The sequence below is a fragment of the Calliphora vicina genome, chromosome 2 (genome assembly GCF_958450345.1).
Source record: "Calliphora vicina chromosome 2, idCalVici1.1, whole genome shotgun sequence".
NCBI lineage: Eukaryota > Metazoa > Arthropoda > Insecta > Diptera > Calliphoridae > Calliphora > Calliphora vicina.
Window position 1 is genome coordinate 21,477,628 of NC_088781.1, and position 20,942 is coordinate 21,498,569.

Below are 20,942 nucleotides of genomic sequence, written 5' to 3' on the forward strand. Positions count from 1 at the left end.
ATCAAAACAGAGATTTTTTACTGATGATATTTAGTCAATGAAATAAAACAAAAGGACTTCTCCAGGACAAACTTAAAGCTATAGCTATAATGAAGTTTTTTAGAACTCCGGAAAATTGTATTAGAAATATTCTGAAACTCTTAAGAGCCGGGTTAAAGCTAGTGTTTGACTTCAAGCATTTTAAGATCATAATAACGATTTTGGACTGAGTATAATAATAAGTAAGACAATTAGCCAATTAATTTATAAAAAGGACTTCTCCATGACAAACATAAATCTATAACTATAATGAAGCTTTCGAGAACTCCTGCAAATTGTATTAGAAATGTTCAGAAACTCTTAAGTGCCGCGTTAAAGGTAATGTTTGACTTCAAACAGTTTAAGATCAAGGCAACCATTTTTTACTGATAACAATTTACCAATTATTGAAACAAAGGGATCTCTCAGGACCATCTTAAAACTATAACCCTAATGAAGCTTTCGAGAACTCGGGCAAATTGTATTAGCAATGTTCTGAAACTCCTAAGTGCCGCGTTAAAGCTATTGTGTGATTTAAAAAATTACATTTCCAAATAACTATTCTGTTATGATGACAATAGGCCACTTATTGATCCTTGTTTTTTTTGAACAAAACACTATAATGCTCTTGTTAGTCAACAGTTTTTAAAATAATCCCCCACTTAAATCCATCAGGTCAAAATTGCCAACAGTGTCGTTATTGCTGGACTGTGAATGCTCTGCATCTAATTGTTTTTAATCCTAGGACGGCTTGTTGTTGTTACATACTTATATCCTTTTGCATAATATGCCTCCAGAGAATTTGCTCTTGTTACCAAAAATAAGAAATAAAAAACAAAACGAAACGAAACGAAACTCTTCAATGTGTGTAATTTTGTTTAGGATATTTTTTTCAGGCAGAGTTGTAGCAAGAAAAGGAAATACATAAAAAAAATATATCAAAATGTTGGTTGGTTGGTCTCCCTTATGGAGATGAGAAGCAAGGACAATTTTTTGACAATTGGTATGTAAAACAAATGTCTGCTTTGGTGAGTTTTTATGAATGGGGCAGAGTATGAATGTTTATGACTGGCATTTGGGGGTTTTTTGTCATTCTTTTCTTTCCTTTATTTTTTTTGCTCATTTCATTCTTCCTGTCTTTCTTTGGTTATTTGCTTTTGTTCTTGTTTGCCTGCTGTCATGTGGATGTGTATGGGAGTGTGTTGTATTGTGTATTTAATAAGATTTGACTAAGCCAATTACCATCCTGAATGGTGTGTGAATTGTGTCGAGACAGTCGAGAGAACTCAACTCAGCACAACTCCCTCATGTACATACAAATTTCCAAAAAATGTCTAATGGAAATATTGTTTGTTGAGATGTTTTTTTTTTAATTTTTTCAAGTTGACAATAAAAATAAAAGTAACAAAAAAAAAAACTCAAGTTTAAAACAAAAAAAAAAACTGAACAATATAAAGGAAAGATAACAGAAGAAATTGTTAATAATGATATAGAAAATGAAAGGGAATTGTATTTGTTGAATAAAAAGTATTTTGCACAATAGAAAAGGAAACAACTAAGTTCAAAATTGTTACAGTTTTAGCAACATACGAAAATGTACAGTGGGGATTAAAAGTAAACTGGTTTGTCAAACCTTTCTTATCAGAATTGTCAAGAATATTAATATAGATGGTCTAAAAATTTCCAAAAATATTGAATAAAATGAATAACCCAGAATCGTCTTCATTTTTCCTCTTCACTGTTGACATACAGTAAAAATAATATCTTCTTCTCATACATTTTATAGATCCTAGTAGATATTGTTGCTCGCTAATGATAACATTGGTGACGATGACAATGACACAATGATAATCATGACTATAATTTTCTTAATAATGATGCTGTGTGTCTTACATCTAGTGGTGGGTTGACAAAATAAAAAAAAAATTATGAAAATTATACTTCAACTACGAGTATTATATTCAAATAATGTTTATTTGTTGATTCTTACAAAATCATTTGAAATCTCATATAAAAGGGGAGTATAAGCTAGGATATATGTATATTAGGGTGGCCCCGTTTGTATGGAGAAAAAATAAGGTATCGATGTTCCCGCCTAAAATGAAAATTTGATTCATTCTAAGACTACGTTTTGAAATTTTTTCGTCCTGGGGTCAATATTTGGCGAGCTGGATCAAAGGATAAAAAGATCCTTTTTTGAGGTTTTTTACATTTTTTCCATATTTCTTCCAAAGGAAGTATCTGTAAATTTGGTATCATATGAAAGGTCTTTGAGAGACGCATTGAATTAGTTAAAAGAAATTTAAAAAAAAAAAAATTTAATTAAAAAATTTTAAAAATTTTCGACAAAATTTTAGTTTTTTTTAATTTTTTCATAGAATTTATTCAAATACATAGATGAAATTTCTTGATCATAAACATCATGTAATTTCACCGAAATGGTTTTTCTCGTTTTTTAAAATTCAATCCAGTTCAATGTTTATTCAAATTTGTTTAAACCTAATTTCATCCCTATCTGACAATCTCTGTACTCAATTCATGGTATATGTATGGGCATCAAAATAACTCAAATTTTATAAGCTTTCCATCGATGTATAAATTCTTATACTTTTCTTTTGTTACACTACGAATATTTAAATTTAAGCTAAAACATTTACTATACATCGCGCTATAATGATTATTTTAATGTTATTCCTTTGGAATGTTGTTGTTAATTTTAAGTAACATGTGAAAAACTGCTTAACAGAAGGGATGAAATTGGGTTTAAACAAATTTGAATAAACATTGAACTGGATTGAATTTTAAAAAACGAGAAAAACCATTTCGGTGAAATTACATAATGTTTATGATCAAGAAATTTCATCTATGTATTTGAATAAATTCTATGAAAAAATTAAAAAAAACTAAAATTTTGTCGAAAATTTTTAAAATTTTTTAATTAAAATTTTTTTTTTAAATTTCTTTTAACCAATTGAATGCGTCTCTCAAAGACCTTTCATATGATACCAAATTTACATATACTTCCTTTGGAAGAAATATGGAAAAAATGTAAAAAACCTCAAAAAAGGACCTTTTTATCCTTCGATCCAGCTCGCCAAATATTGACCCCAGGACGAAAAAAATTCAAAACGTAGTCTTAGAATGAATCAAATTTTCATTTTAGGTGGAAACATCCGCAACTTTAATTTTGGGGCCACCCTAATGTATATACTTTAATAAAATTCCTAATATTTTCGTTACACCATATGGTTGGTGATTTTCTATTAATAAAAGATTTTTTATTAAGGGTTTTACTCCCCTTTTGTTAGTAAATTTATATTTTAAATTGCAGTCATTAAGTAGAAATGGTTTTTTGTTCAAGAAAGCAAGCAAACCAATTTTAATTTTCTTTAGAAATTTATTTAAAAGAAATTATAAAAATTAAGAAAATTAGCATGCTTATTAAAGGATAATAAACTTTAAGGGAAAGTTAATTGGGCATGTGGCTGAATGACAAAAATGCTTAGATATCACTGTGTGTAATTTTTTGAGTCATGGAAATATAACCATATACGGACACCACTATAAACACTGATAAAAGTAAAAAAAAGACCCATGTTTCCCAGTTTTGCCCAAAGTCATGCACGTTTTTATGGGCCCCCAAAGATTTAAGGCCTCGGTGTCATTTTTGCAAAAAAAAGTGATTATATTATCAGGCTCATATCTTACAAACAGTTCGGAATTTTGATTTAGTCCCTGAGGCAAAGTTATAGCCCTTGTCATAAAGAACAAAAATTGTGGACATATCAAATCAGAAAAGCTACATCTTTAAGATAAAAAAAGCAAAAAACTTAAAAAAATCGATTTTATACCTTTTTACCCCTGTTCACGTCCATAGGTAGCAAACCGTTCAAAATTCAAGGAAACAATCCAAACGTATCTAAGATCTCAATAAACAACCTTCTAGAACATTTGAACTTCCTAGAAATGATTCTTAATTGATCTTTGCAGATCAATATAATTTATAAGAAAAAAAAACAAAAGGAATTATGTGTTTTGGGCCATAAACTATTAAATTATTATAAACTAAAGCATACTTTTAGGCATCATTAAAAAAAATGTATTTCTAATTTTATTTCGAATTTTTTAAAGTTTTTTGCGATTTTGATCTTGAAGATGAAGTTTCTTTGATTTTATATGTTTACAATTGTTCTTTATAACAAGGGCTACAACATTACCTCAGAGAGTAAATCAAAATTATGAACTTTTTGCAGGATATGAGCCTGAGAAAATTATCACTTTTTTGCAATAATAACACCGAGGCCTTAAATCTTTGTTATATGTATAACAAATATGGTTATTATACCCTTCACCTTCGTGAGAAGGGTATATATAAGTTTGTCATTCCGTTTGTAATTTCCCCAATATAATTTTCCGGCCCTGTAAAACATTATAGATAGCGGAGTCGGTTAAGCCATGTCCGTCTGGCTGTCTGTCTGTTGAAATCAATTTTCTGAAGACCCCAAATATCTTCGGGATACTGTCAGACATGCTTTCGAGAAGTTTCCTATTTAAAATTAGCAAAATCGGTCCACAAATGGCTGAGATATGAGGAAAAAACCAGGACAACCTCGATTTTTGACCTATGTATATCTGGATAACTTAGTCATTAATATAGACAATATGGATATCTGATGATAACTATTTCTAAGACCTTTCCAACGACGTATATAAGACCATAGTAAGTTGGACCTACAATGGGTCAAACAAAATTTTAACCCAAATTTTTTTCACAAAAAAAAGTTGGACAAACTAAAAATTTTTTTTTAAATTAAAAAAAAAAAATTTAATATTAAAAAAACTTTTAAATTTAAAAAAAAAAAATTTTAAATAACAATTCGAAAAAATTTTTTTTACAAAAAATGAAAAAATCAACTTTGGAAAAAACAATAAATTTTGTTTACCTAAAAATATTTAAAATTTGTATTTTGAAGTATAATTTGGTGAAGGGTATATAAGATTCGAGACAGCCGAATATAGCTCTCTTACTTGTTTTTTTGTTCGTGTTGAAAGAGTTTAAAGAATCTTTAAAAATATGTGTGTTAAAAACTTTTCGGTCATAAAAAGTTGTCATCGAATTTAAATTAAACAAACTAATATAGGCAAACTTTGACAGAAAACATATCGAGCAAAAAATAGTCAGCTAGCTGTTAAACGTTACCTCTCTTGCATTAGGGGGATTGTTCCGGATGTCCAACTAGATAATTCGTCTTGATCGGTTATGTTGAGCTATACCGAACCGAAGAAACTAACTATATCTCCTTTAAAAAAATATCCACAATTTATTTAATTGAGTTCATTTTCCAATATGTAATTATTTAATCTCATTTATTTTTTTAAGTGTATAAATACTAACTAACAAAGAGATAAGTAAAGGGGAAGAATGACAAACTGTATAAAGGATTTTTTGTTGTTATTTTCATTTATGTCATTTGTAGTATTTCTTTTCATTCATTATTGCCTTAATTTGTGTCTGCTGGTATCAATTTTCTGTAATTTGCTTTAATTCCATTTTATTTGTTTATTCTCTTTATAATGACTTTATTAGTTTATATGGCCATACGATTTATAATACATTTGTTTTACAAGATTTTATATTTAGAATTAAAGCTAAAGTAATTTATTTACTTTGATTTAATCAAATATTCCTTAATTCGAATCTGTTACCAAAAGGCTTTAGTCAATTTTTTACAATTCATTTTATAAATTATTAAATATAAAATAAATATTTAAGAAATTCAATAAAGAAAAGCTATTTTAATTTAATTTGTCTTAGATTTGATTTAACAAAAATTTAGTCATTCAAAATTTGAATGATTTTTATTGTGAAATGATTTATTAAATTAATTGTTTCAGAATTTATATTTTAGTTAATTAAGCTAAAATTTAATTTATTAATTCGAAGCTCTGAACGAAAGACAATAATAGGATAAAAGTGTGAAAACTAGGGTATATATAAAACATAAATAAATACTTTTTATTGTCTATCAAAAATTTTGTTATACTTTATTAAGAAAAATTCATATTAATATAAAAAATTTAAAAATTGTTTGAAATTTCTTGTATTTCTATTGAAACTCTTAAAGGGTTAACAATTTCTATAAATAAATTCAAGGTTACTGTTATTGCTAAAGAAAGCATAAATGAAAACAATTAGTAAAAATTTATTTTAAAAGAAACATTCAACAACAACTAGAGTAATTGAGTGTAATAAAAGAATTGATGTTAAATAGAATGAGAGGGAGTATTTGTTGCTATTAGAAGAAATAGAATTTGCATAAGGTGAGTAATGCCAACTCTTCAGGAGCAAACTAAGCAGCAGATATAAATTGATATTAAATACGATTTAACCTTCGCTTTACCAAAGGTTTTTTATGTTCATGGTTTACCAAAACCCACCCGGGTGACACTACACTTCTATAAATATATGCGACGAACGAAATTTTAAAAAATTGAAAAAACCTTATAAAAAGTTTAAAATGTTTCTATTAAATTCTATAGAACTCTAAAATTTGTTCAGTGAGTACAAATTTCATTTAAACCGAAACAAAATTAAAAAAAATATTAAAACAATAAAATCGATGTGGTCACCCGGGTGGGTATTGGTAAAGCGAAGGTTAATACGGAAGATCATGAAAGAAATTTGCAATATTTTAATCATACCTACACAAATTCTTAGTAGTAGTAGTAATTTTGGTTGCTTCAACCGAAATTATTCTTTATCAACCGAATTTCTGAAAAATTGGCATTATTTTTGGAAATTCGAACTTTTAGGGGGTAAAATTGGTAAATTCGATAACATTATATCTTCTAAACTAAATAATACAGATACAAAAATACTTAAAAATGCATCTAACTCCATTTTTAAAAAAAAAATTACAGGTTTTTGGTACTTAATAATGCATCTTATTCCATTTTACTAGAAAAAATAAAGGTTTTTGGTACTTTTTCGAAAATTTAACCCTTTAGGGGAAAAAACGGCTAAAAATTGCATTTTTTGTTACTTTTTGCCCAATTAGCATGGAAATAAATTTTAAATCGTATTATTTACTTATCAAAATATACCAAATATGGAATTGGTACTTTTTGGAAATTCGAACCCTTAAGGATAAAAGTTGTTTTTATTTTGGTGGTACAAATGGGAAAATACATTTTATTTGAAATTATTAAGTCAATATTGATACAATTCTTAAGATTGGTTCCTGAATTCATAGAAAAATTAACTAACAGAGTGTTATTTTGGAAATCTATGGCGAAGTTATTGGGTCAAATCCGGGTAAAACAGTTTGGTACTTTTTTTAAAACATATTTTTTTCATGTCTGTGGTACAACAAATTTTGTCTAAATGGAGTATTTTTAAATTTCAAACTTGACGGGTGTTCAAGAAGGAAATGGGAAATTGGTACTTTTCTCCTAATGGTACTTTTTTTAATATTTTAAATTATTTAACTTATCAACATTATAGTTAGCTCAGGCGCGGATCCATGTCAACCATTTGGGAGGGGGGGGGGTTTTTGATAAAAGATTAAATTCCTTTTTTTATATGAAAACTTTTCGATTTTGGGGGGGGGGTTGGTTGTAAATTTCCTATTTCACCCCCTCTGGATCCGCGCCTGAGTTAGCTGGTATGTATGTGAACGAGTTATTTTCGGTATCTACTTTAAACCGAATGGAAATGTTATGGCCTTCCCTAAAGGGAACTTTAAAAAATATTTGAAACTCTTTTGTGAAGTAAACTGATAAAGCAAATGAAATGCTTCTACCATTATAATAAATATTAAGAGTAAAGAATAATTCCCTTTTTTCCAATTATCGCTCTCTCTATATATAAAATGAAACCTAACGGTACTTTAACTTAAACTTTGTTTTTGTCTTCGACTACAAACTTAACGAAATATTTTACCACACCTTAAAGAAAACCCAAAAAAACACCAAAAATATTCGAAAATATTCCATAATCTTCCATTTCAAAGTCGGCCGTTGTCGTTAAAAGTTGAATTTTTCAACCCGCCTCGTTTTTTCTCGTCGTCCTGGTGTATAATTAAAAATAAATTGCCCAGTGTTTTGTAAATGAATAATATTTATAACTTTTTACAATTTTTTAAAAAAATAATTGTGTTTTTTATTTTTAGTGAGTGCACAGTGTGTTAATAAATTGTGAACTATTTATAAATATTTATTAAAAACTGTTTTTCAAAAACTCTCATAAAATACAAAACCAAAAAAACAAACGTTTAGTGTGACCCCTCCCTAGTGTCAAGTGTTAAACATAAAATTAACTTTTATTTATTGAAATTTTATATTTAAGAAAAATATATAAAAAAATATTAACTAAAGTTTTATATATTACGTGAAATATATTTAATAAAAAGACTTTTGAATTCGACTTAATTGTAAATTGTAGTAAATTAATTTATTTTTTTATATAATTGTGTATATATTGAACACTTTTATACATTTTTGTGAAAAAACGAGGTTATAAACGAAACAGAAAAAATCAACAACAGCTCCACAATGTTCAAAACTAGTTCGGCTGGATTTTTGGGTAATCGTCGTTTGATCTTTGATTTTGCTCAAAAGAACGACTTGTATATGGAGTAAGTTGTGAAAAATTTTATGAATTTGTGTAATTTTATAAATTTTATTTAATTTTTTATAAATTATTTATTGTTTTATTATATTTTATAGTTAATAATTATTTCATAAAATATTTGAGTAAGAATATAAAATAGTTAAAGAGAGTATAACAGTTTTTTAATGAGTATTACATACAAATAATGTTGCCAAATGGAAATGTCTTAAACTTATTCTGATATATCATCATATTATTAAAATAAAAGAGAGAAATTTATCATTTATGGCAGAGGTGGAAAATTATATTATTGTTCTGTATAAATGTCTAATTTTGTTCACCATCAGAAAACTAAAAGTTGAATTTTTAAATATTTGTCTAAAGAAAGTACTGCTGTTTATTTTGTATAGGAAAAAAACTATTATACATGAACTGTTCAATGAAAATTTTTCAAAAAAAAACAGTTAAACATGAAATTTTTCTTTAGAAAAACCTATAATTTTTATAAAATTTTCCTATAAAAAAAACTGTTATACAAAAATTATTGTATCAAAAAAACTGTCTTAAAACTTAAATTTATGGGTATTATATTGATAAAATGATATATACAAATGTTTCTATGGAACTAAACTGTTATACAAAACTCTTTCTATAGAAATAACTGTTATACGCACATTTTTTTTAGAAAAATCTGTGACACAACTTTTTCTTAAAAAAAAACTATTATACAAACCTTTTCATATAGGAAAAACTGTTATATATAAATTTGTCTATAGAAAATAACTGTTATACACAACTTTTTCTATAGGAAACAACTGTTGCATACAACTTTTTCCATAAAAGAACCGTTTATGCACAACTTTTTCTATAAAAAATCTGTTATGGTCAACTTTTTCTATAGAAAAACCTGTTATACACAAATTTTCTGTAGAAAAAACTGTCATACACAAATTTTCTGTGGAAAAAACTGTTATACACAACTTTCTCTAGAGAAAATACCGTTATACACAACTTTTTCTATAGATTATACAGTTATACACAACTTATTCTATAGAAAAACTGTTATATACAAATTTTTCTATAGAAATAACAGATATACACAACTATTTCTATAGAAAGAACTGGTATACACAAATGTTTATATAGAAAAAACTGTTATACACAAATTTGTATATAGTAAAAACTGTTATACACAACTTTTTCTATAGAAAAAACTGTTATACACAACTTTTTCTATAGAAAAAACTGTTATACACAACTTTTTCCATAGAAAAAACTCTTATACACAACTTTTTCTATAGAAAAAACTGTTATACACAACTTTTTCTATAGAAAAAACTGTTATACACAACTTTTTCTATAGAAAAAACTGTTATACACAACTTTTTCTATAGAAAAAACTGTTATACACAACTTTTTCTATAGAAAAAACTGTTATACACAACTTTTTCTATAGAAAAAACTGTTATACACAACTTTTTCTATAGAAAAAACTGTTATACACAACTTTTTCTATAGAAAAAACTGTTATACACAACTTTTTCTATAGAAAAAACTGTTATACACAACTTTTTCTATAGAAAAAACTGTTATACACAACTTTTTCTATAGAAAAAACTGTTATACACAACTTTTTCTATAGAAAAAACTGTTATACACAACTTTTTCTATAGAAAAAACTGTTATACACAACTTTTTCTATAGAAAAAACTGTTATACACAACTTTTTCTATAGAAAAAACTGTTATACACAACTTTTTCTATAGAAAAAACTGTTATACACAACTTTTTCTATAGAAAAAACTGTTATACACAACTTTTTCTATAGAAAAAACTGTTATACACAACTTTTTCTATAGACAGAACTGTTATACACAACTTTTTCTATAGACAGAACTGTTATACCTAACTTTTTCTATAGACAGAACTGTTATACCTAACTTTTTCTATAGAAAAAACTGTTATACACAACTTTTTCTATAGAAAAAACTGTTATACACAACTTTTTCTATAGAAAAAACTGTTATACACAACTTTTTCTATAGAAAAAACTGTTATACACAACTTTTTCTATGATAATACTGATATACAGAAATTTTTCTATAGAAAATACTGTTATACAGAAATTTTTCTATAGAAAATACTGTTATACACAAATTTTTGTATAGAAAATACTGTTATACACAAATTTTTCTATAGAAAATACTGTTATACACAACTTTTTCTATAGAAAATACTGTTATACACAACTTTTTCTATAGAAAATACTGTTATACACAACTTTTTCTATAGAAAAAACTGTTATACACAACTTTTTCTATAGAAAAAACTGTTATACACAACTTTTTCTATAGAAAAAACTGTTACACACAACTTTTTCTATAGAAAAAACTGTTATACACAACTTTTTCTATAGAAAAAACTGTTATACACAACTTTTTCTATAGAAAAAACTGTTATACACAACTTTTTCTATAGAAAAAACTGTTATACACAACTTTTTCTATAGAAAAAACTGTTATACACAACTTTTTCTATAGAAAAAACTGTTATACACAACTTTTTCTATAGAAAAAACTGTTATACACAACTTTTTCTATAGAAAAAACTGTTATACACAACTTTTTCTATAGAAAAAACTGTTATACACAACTTTTTCTATAGAAAAAACTGTTATACACAACTTTTTCTATAGAAAAAACTGTTATACACAACTTTTTCTATAGAAAAAACTGTTATACACAACTTTTTCTATAGAAAAAACTGTTATACACAACTTTTTCTATAGAAAAAACTGTTATACACAACTTTTTCCATAGAAAATATTGTTATACACAACTTTTTCCATAGAAAATATTGTTATATACAACTTTTTCCATAGAAAATATTGTTATATACAACTTTTTCCATAGAAAATATTGTTATATACAACTTTTTCCATAGAAAATATTGTTATATACAACTTTTCATAAGAAAACACTTTTATACAAAACTTTTTCTATAGAAAAAACTGTTATACAAAACTTTTTCTATAGAAAAAACTGTTATACACAACGTTTTCTATGGAAAAAACTATTATACACAACTTTTTCTATATATAAAATATGTTATACAAAAATGTTTCTACAGAAAACAACTGTTATACATCAATATTTTTTTGTTTTTGTAGAGACAACTGTTATACACAACTTGTTCTATAGAAAAAACTGTTATACACAACTTTTTCTATAGAAAAAACTGTTATACACAATTTTTTCTTTAGAAAAAACTGTTATACTGTCAAATTCACTAGTATTTGTTGTTGTGAATACTACAACAATGTATGTTCAGCCAATATAAACTAATTGCATGTGGTTTTTTGTAAATATTGATCTAGTTGTACAGTCGACATCACCTCAGAATGAATACGCATTGGTTTGCATGACTCTCTTCTTTTCAATATGGCGGAATTAAAAGACAACCTAAGAAGAGACGATTAACAAGACATAACAACGGTAATGCTTATATCGAAAAGCAAATCATTGTCAATCATAACATCCATATTGTGAAATAACACAAAAATTTGTTTTATACTTATGGACATTTTATTATGGAAATTTTGTTTGATAAATTGAAATATTGTTCATGACTATGGGATTAAGTGTATTCGAATGTTTAAATTTTTATTTTTAAATAAACTTCTGATAATTGCTTGAATGAATTAAATGAGTCGATGGAGTACTACAGTAATTTTAAATATGAAATAGTATTTATGGATTTATGGTTTTTTAAAATATGTATGAGTTATTTTATTAGCAAAGTTTGATAAAACATTATAAAATTAAAGTTGATATTTTTGCTTAAATCTGTTGGGCTTCAGCAGGCACGAATTATGAATTTAACTCGTGGAATCATTACAATCAACATGTTATGTGCTGTTTTTCTATAGCGAACGTGTGCTTTGAATGGACGTTTTACATGTGTTTTGTTTTTGTTTACAATAACAAAACGCATGTTAAATTTCCACTCAAAGTACTCGTTCGCTATAGAAAAACAGCACATTAGTTTATCGGTTCTATTTGCAGAAAATAAAAATTAAATTTTTTTGGAATTATTTTTTATTTTCAATTCCTTAGAAAAATTATTTAATTTCCAAAATGATTCCCAAAACTTTTAAAAGGGATGTTACAATAATAATGAAAATTGCAAGCCAATAATTCGCATTAATTAATTAAATTATCAAGAAAATGAAACAAACAAACACAAATAATAAAGAAAAATAGATTGAAAAGCAATTTGATTCTACTGGACAATTAAATTAATTATCAAACAGCAAACGAAAACGATAAAGAAAACGAAAAATGAAAATAAAAATGAGAGTAAACTGAAATGAAGCAGGGATGGTCACTTCAATACATTGTACTGTCTTTAAAACAAAAATTTTTACTTTAAATGAACTGCTTTCTTTTATTTGTCTCAACATTAATAAACAAATAACTGCTACTAATAGCACTCTTTAACATTAAAATTACAAAGTGAGAAAGTATAGGCAGTCAAGCACGACCGCGCCCCCTACGACTACTATTTGTTTCGATCGATGCGAAACGCTCTCTCTGATATACATACGCTTCAATAATGAACAAAGTATCCGAAATTGGCTTGATTCACTCTTGTCCTCAAAGGGTACTGCTACACGTTCAATATATATTGACCGCGATCGAGTATCGCAATATTTATTGAACGTGTAGAAGTGCCCAAAAGATGAGCAATTCATACTTCGAATAAATTTATAAAAACTAAAAAATTTAAAAAATCTCGCATTTTTAAGTCATACACTCAATAAAAGAAAAAACAAATTTCGGTAAATTTAAATAGCATTATTAAATACCAATTATCTATACCTGATATAATCTGATATAATGAAAATCTCCAGAAAACTCTACTTCTACTAACAACTACTCCCTGCAATTGCTTCTCTTACTGTTATTTTTTTTTAATTCTCTTCTTTGCAACAATAATTATAAAAGCTCTGACTATAACAAAAGCAACAAATACAATAAGGACAGTGATGATGACGAGTATGATGAAGATAACGATGGACAAATATCAGAATGATAATGGAAAGATAAAGACAAAAAGGAAAATAAAAAGAAAAACAAAGATCCTGAACAAAATAATAATAATAATAGCCAAGCATTGATATAATGGTTACCCAGCTTTATACAAAAAAATAAAAGGAAATACAAAGTAGAGAAAAAAAAGGAAAATTGATGATAAATTGAAAGGAAATGATAACTTAAAATTGATTAATTTTCCATTCAATTCATTTCGTTTTAATGTTTTTCTTGTTTTTTTTTTTTCAAAATGTTTTTATATTTCATTAAAAATCATACAAAATACTTGTTTTTATAGCAAGCAATTCAGTCATTGGAGCGGTTAGTCGCATATACTCAGCCTCTGTATGGGAAATTATTTTAGCTCTGATGATAACCTACCATATTACTATACACGTAATGTCCTTGCATATAGTATATTTCTTTTACACCTTAGGACATGGGTGTTCAGGGTGTTAGTTTCACGAACAAATGAACCAAGAATTGCATGTTTGTTTGGCTGAATTTGAGTGAATCGGTGGAATTGTATTTTTAAATGAATATTAAAACTGACATGTTTTAATAGCAATTTATGTATTTATATGAATTTACCTCTGTTACCCTGTTTCATTGGTTTACACAGCCCCAACTCCTTTACTTTACTCAGTCTCATTGTTTTTGTCTTTACCATTTATCACTCTCCATATCGTCATCATCATCAATATGCTCATAGTTCTTTGTTTTTCTTTTTTTTGTATATTTCAACACAGAAACTTATCATTATTATTTGATGTTTTATTTACACTCTACTACATGGCTACTTGCTAAAAGAGTGTGGTCAATTTAGCGTTATTTTTCTTTTTACTGAAGAAAATTATTTTCTTTCTCTTTCTCACAGTATCATATAAAAAAAATAAAAAAAAACTTAATAATTTTTTCTGAAATCAAAAACTTTTTTATATCAAAATTCAATTCATCCCGATCGGAAGACAACGATTTTAAAAGTTGGTTCACTTGACATGAAATACCCCATGTATAAGAAATAGTTTGATTAATATGAATCTTTATTTTCTTTAAAAAGAGAATTTTCGAAGATATTAATTTCTACCCAACTATCATATTCGTTGCAATTCAAGTTGAGAGCAAGTATAATTGAAGCCTTGAATTACACTTCATTTTAATAATATTCTCCAGTAAAAGGAAAACATAAATTCAAACCATATGAGCATTTCCACCGAAAGGTCCACCGAGACCAGAAAATTAATAGTTTTTGAAAACACTTTGTTTTATCCCAGTTATCCCAATTTAAGTAATGTAAAGAAATTTTCCATTTATTCATAACCCATTTCGAGATATTCGAATGCAAAGTCGACCAAGGGCAACTTTTCTGATTTGAATATTTATAATGCACATTTTGTTTTGATACAAGTTCTTAAAGAGTGACATTATGTATTGACTTTTGATATCTAAAATCTTCATGAGGGTACAAAGAGTCAAAGTAGAATGCATAAGAAACTTTGTTTTGAAAACAAACGTCATTTATTGTTATGATAAATATTTGTCTAGTATAGACAGGGGCTTATTCGTACTAAATATTTTTCTTACGTTTTTAGTTTGTATTGTAGTATTGAAATAAATACATTGAATACTTCAGTTAATTTAAAAATATTTATACTAAGCTTGTTTACATATTATTTCGTAAAAAAGCAACAGAAACTACATTAATATCAGGATGGAAAAAAATGTCCCGTGCGACATGTCCCGACTGTGATTAAAATTAATTTAAAAAAAAGTTAACAAATTTTTGCGTAAAATCAAAACCATTTTTAACAAACATCAATGCACAATATTCTAAAATTATTCTCATCGAAATATTGCCTCTAGTTTCGCTGAAAATTGGCGTTCGATTAATTGGCCGCGAAATTGACTTCTGTCTTTGTCCCGTGCGAATGCCTCGGTTTTTTTTGCAATTATCTTGAAAATGAAAACTTGCCCAAAATCAAACTTAGCACCAATTATACGGCTAATTAAGAGCTATAAATTAAGCCTTTTGTCAAACTAAAAATTCTATTTATTTTGACTCATTTTTCACTTTAAATGTGTTCGAATGTCCCGTGCGACATAATGGAATTGTCATATGGCTTGAATTTATGTTTCCTTTTTACTGAAGAATGCTATTTACATATATAAAGTGTATTACAACTATAATTCAGTTGCTTGAATATAATTCCAGGCTTGAATTACACTTGAATTCCATTAAAAATGGTTATTGAATACAATTTTTTTAAAAAAAATCAAAATGTTCATGAATTTTAAAGTATTTCCGATATAGTATCAGAATATAAGCTTTTTATAATGATTTTTGAATTTTTTTTCAACATTTTTAAGTTCGAAATTGAAAACTGTAAGAAATTGGTGTTGAATGAAACTAAAACTATTTTTTTTAACAATCCTCATGATTTAGAGATTATTTAACAGCTTTAAAGATCTTTCGAACATACTTTCGTATTTTCGAACTTAAATTCGAGTTTTCGAACATAATATATTACATTGTCATATATGATTTAGATATTATTTAAATAGTTTTAACAAATTTTCGAACATAACTTCGAATTTGATTTCGCAGTTTCGAATATAATATTGCATTGGCTACCAGAAATTCAGTTTCAAAAGTTGACCTAAACTAACATATGTATAAACAAACAAATATACACCGCTAATTATATAAAAAGCTTTTAAAATTGTCTATTTAAATAATTCATTAGATAAATGTCAATATTTTATGCGGCAGATTTTCTGAAAACGTTTAAGAAAAATAAATTTAACTATTAACCAAATTATGCTCTTTTCCATACCTAAATATTAACAACACTTTTTTCACATGCTACCATATTTTGCTACTCTACGATAAATATTTACTCCACACTCTATAACTTACAAACCTTCATACATACATTACAACATATTCTCAATCTTTTAACCATCCTCTCTTTCTGCTTTCTTTTCTTACAGTGCATTTGGTATGAGTGATAAAAGTAGTACAACCAATAGCCTACCGAATAGTCCTATACATAGTAACAACAATAATACGTCGATGCTGAACAACAACAATACCAGCCTCCGTAATCACAACATACCCAGCAACAACAATAACATCAGCAACAACAATAACAACAACAATACAACCAGTGCCAATCGTAATGTGGTGGACGATGACGCTTGTTTTCGCATGGACGCCGATACACCGTTCGGTGAGAAGGAGCCAGATCCAGACAATATTAAAATGTTTGTTGGCCAGGTGCCAAAATCAATGGATGAGGCTCAACTACGCGAAATGTTTGAAGAGTATGGTCCCGTGCATTCAATAAATGTTTTACGGGATAAAGCGACTGGAATCAGTAAAGGTAAGTGAAGTGGGTGGGTGGGTGTATTGTTTGAAGAGTTGCAAGTAGGGGCAGTAAGTGGGTGTTTGCGAGAATAAAGGAAAGAATATTAACAATTGATTGTGTTTTGGTGGAGGGAGTTATTGGTAATTGTAATTTATTGTGTTTTGTTTAAAGAGAAATTACAAAACAAAATTGAGAGATTCATGCAAACATTATTTATGATAACAGAGCAAACATTTTAGGTAAATTGCAGACCAAATTGAGTTTAATTTAAAAATCAGGTTTTTTGGTTTTTAATTAAAATTTATTTAATGTTTAAGGAGTTTATATTTCTCAAAGATAAAATCTTTAAATTAAAAGTCATTTTATTAATTGGAACAAAAAATATGTATTTCAACAAAAAACCTCAATTCGTTAAAAAAATATTGATGAAAATTAAAGAACATCACAAAATTCATATTTCACTTAAATTCGTACAATTATATTAAATTATAATTAAAACTTTAAAAATTAAAAAAAATGTTAATATTAAATAATCCTAATACTTTGTAGGGTATCATTTGCTATTTTTAGTGCCTTTACGATTTTAAATGAAGCGTTGATATTCTGGGCACTGACAGTCTTACCCAATTTTTTTATTTGTGGATAAGGGCAATTAAAATTATACCCAATTTTCTGATAGGTAATAGCACACACAATATAAAAAAAGCATTTTAAAATATTTCCAAAACATCAACTTTCTAAAACTAATGAATAAAATTTGACTACGATGGTGTACGATTTTAAGTAACATTCACTGTATATAACATTTCACTAGTGAATGGTTAAAAACTGAATGTGATATTTTTATAACTAAAAAATTCACTATTTTTGACCATTGCTTGAAGTAGGGAACATATCTATAACAATTTAAAAATGTGATATTAGACATTTTTGAAGCCGACTCTTATAAAATATTGGGTATATGAATTAAAAATGCGGAATATATAATAGATGGCGTATTTTATGACATAACTTATAAGTCATTTTGAAGGGTACATATCTATAACTTATTCTCACTTAGTTTTTAAACATAATAATGTAAATAACAACGTTTTTTTTGCTTCGAAAATGTTGAATTTTGTACCAACGAATTTTGTCAAATTTTGAAAAAAGCTTATGGTTCGGTTTTAACGCAGGAGAGATGGTTTGGGCGGTTCAGAAGTGGTGATTTTATCACGGAAGACAAAGATCGTTCAGGACAGCCAAAAAAGTTTTAAGTCAAGAATTGGAAGCATTACTTCATGAAGATTGATGTAAAACTCAACAGGAGCTTGCAAAATCTTTGAGAGCTACTCAAGCAGCAATTCCAAAACGTTCACGAGCAGCAGTATTCATCTAAAAGCATGGAATTAGGGTACAATATGAATTGAAGCTGAGAGACCTTGAAACACGATTTTACATGTCTGAAATGCTGCTTGTACGTTATAACAGAAAACAATTTTCGCTTCGTGTCTTTACTTTCAATGAAAAATTAATCCATTACGATAACCTGATGTGTAATAGATCGTATGTGAAGCCCGGCCAACCAGCCGAATCGACACAAAAGCCAAATATCCATGGTGTTTGGTAATGTTCAGTATTTGGTGGGAGCAAAAGAGTCCTATCTATTATAAGCTGCTGAAAACTGGCCAGAACATCACAGGGAACCTATACCTAACTTAAATCTAACATTAGCCGAAAAAAGACCAAAATAGCCGACCAGACATGCACCCGTAATATTCCATCATGAAAACGCTAAGCCAGATTTTGCAATACCTTTTAAAATGCATTTAGAATAAAGTGGTTGGGAAGTTTTTGATCGATGCAGAACGCTCTCTTTGGGATATGTTTCACTTCAGAACAGAGTATCCGAAATTGGTTTGATTCGTTCTTGGCCACAAAAGATGATCAGTACTTTTGGCTCGGAATACGTATTTTTTTAGGAACAAGTTCCCTAATTTTATCAGAACACATTCCATTATAGTACCGATAGAACAGTGAATAGCAGCCAATATTGCCACGGTGCTCGAGCGAATAGAGTTGGATACTCTTCTGTCACCAATAATCAACTTCGCCCTCTTCCGCACGCAACGAGAAGCAGAGCTGTAAATGAATCGGTAATTTTTTTAATTAATTCGCGAATCATTCAGACAAAAGCATTAATTGAATGAAATTTAAGTCAATTCAAATGAATTTGATAAAAATTAATTGCAATTCGTTTCCAATTCAAATGAATTTGTAGAATTCTTTCTAATTCAAATGAATTTCTCAAAGTGAACTGCAATTCATTTCCAATTCATTTGAATTAAATTGCTTTTGAATTATGTAATTCAAATGAATTAGAAAAAAGAATTAGCAATTAATTTCCAACTCATTTGAACTGATTTTGTATGTAAGTATCAGTGTCGTTTTGTTATTCAACAAGATGTGAAAATTTGCTAAAAAAAACTTAAATTTTTGAATTTGATTGAATTGATGAATGAATTGCAATGAATTCAAAATCCATTCAATTCAAACAAATTGGAAATGAATTGAAATTCATTTCTGCCTAATTCGTTGGAATTGATTCAAATTTCATTCAATTCTTTTTTGTTGTGAAAAGAATTAATTCAGAAATTAATAAAGAAATAAATTAAATCCTGTAGATTATTACAGCTTTGTCGAGAAGCTCCAAAAAAGACTTTGAAGCACCGGCCCATATATAGGAGTTGTGTTCCATTTTCGTTCGGATATAAGTGGTGTTAATAGTGAGGAGATCAGATTGAGTGAAGTAATTCCTACACTCTTTCAGAAATCCGAGACACTACTTAGAATGATTATTTCGACACTTGAAAAATGTGTTTAGACCAGCGGAAAGCAGAAAGATGGAAAAAGATCATTGCTAACAACAATAGCCAATACTTCGAATAAATTTATATTGTATAAATATTTTAAAATAGAAGCTAAAAATTTTAAAAAACCGGCATTTTTAAGTCATACACAAAATAAATAATCCGTAGAGATTTTTAGTAAAATGGTTGTTCCACAACATTAAATTTAAACATTTGAATATATAATAAACTATAATGATAATCTATAGGTATTTTCTTTTTCTGTAGACCTTAACTATTAGATTCTATTTATAGTACAATCTTTCGGACCGTATCAAAACAAAGTTTGAGTCATTTTAATTCTTGAGTATAGGCCTTCTTTGGGGCTTTGTGGTACAAACCTCGGACAGTCTATCAGGTCAAAATTCAAAACACAAAACACACGTTTAAAATTTACAGATTTATTTTCGGTAACATGGTTAAAATTCTCAAGGTTTACCTTTTTTAAGCCATTTTTCATTATATCTATAGTAAGCTTTAAATGTTCCAAATAAGAACCAAACATTTGCTTTTTCCAACAAAAAAGTTATTGTTCCATTGAACGAGAATATTCTTGTTTTCCTTATAATCTTAAATTTACCTTGAGATCTTGAAAATCTAACAATTTAAACTATCTAAGTCTATTATTTGCAAAAATATAGTAAACCTGAATACTCTTCTTTAAACTAGAAAATTCACTTTTATTTTTAAAACAAAAATTACCCAGAAACTTAAATGCAACAAATTTCTATATAAAAATTTAACTCAACTCGTTTTCTTGTGGTACCCATTTAATCGTAATCATTATATAAATTTTCCTTATTCTCTGTCTACTTTCCTTGTTCTTCTACCCGTCATATCTTTTCTTTAGCTGAGTTTGTTAAAAAGTTAAAATACAGACACACACATGCAAACTAAACTTGGAAACAAGGACATAATGTAGTCTATTATTTGTAGTATATCTGCAGTATGCTGCTATCCTGTC

General features: G+C 27.5%; 1 protein-coding gene across 5 annotated transcripts in view; it reads left to right on the forward strand.

The window, feature by feature from the left end:
* Positions 1-20,942, forward strand: part of bru1 (bruno 1) — a 403,554-nt gene that overhangs the window by 200,152 nt on the left and 182,460 nt on the right. For all 5 annotated transcript variants that reach the window (XR_010576051.1, XR_010576050.1, XR_010576052.1 and 2 more), the window contains exon 3: positions 16,714-17,105. Coding sequence is in view for 1 of the 5 variants with exons in the window: in XM_065502672.1 (XP_065358744.1) it covers positions 16,714-17,105 (392 nt within the window). In the remaining 4 variants the exon portion in view is untranslated. The remainder of the gene's footprint in view (positions 1-16,713; positions 17,106-20,942) is intronic.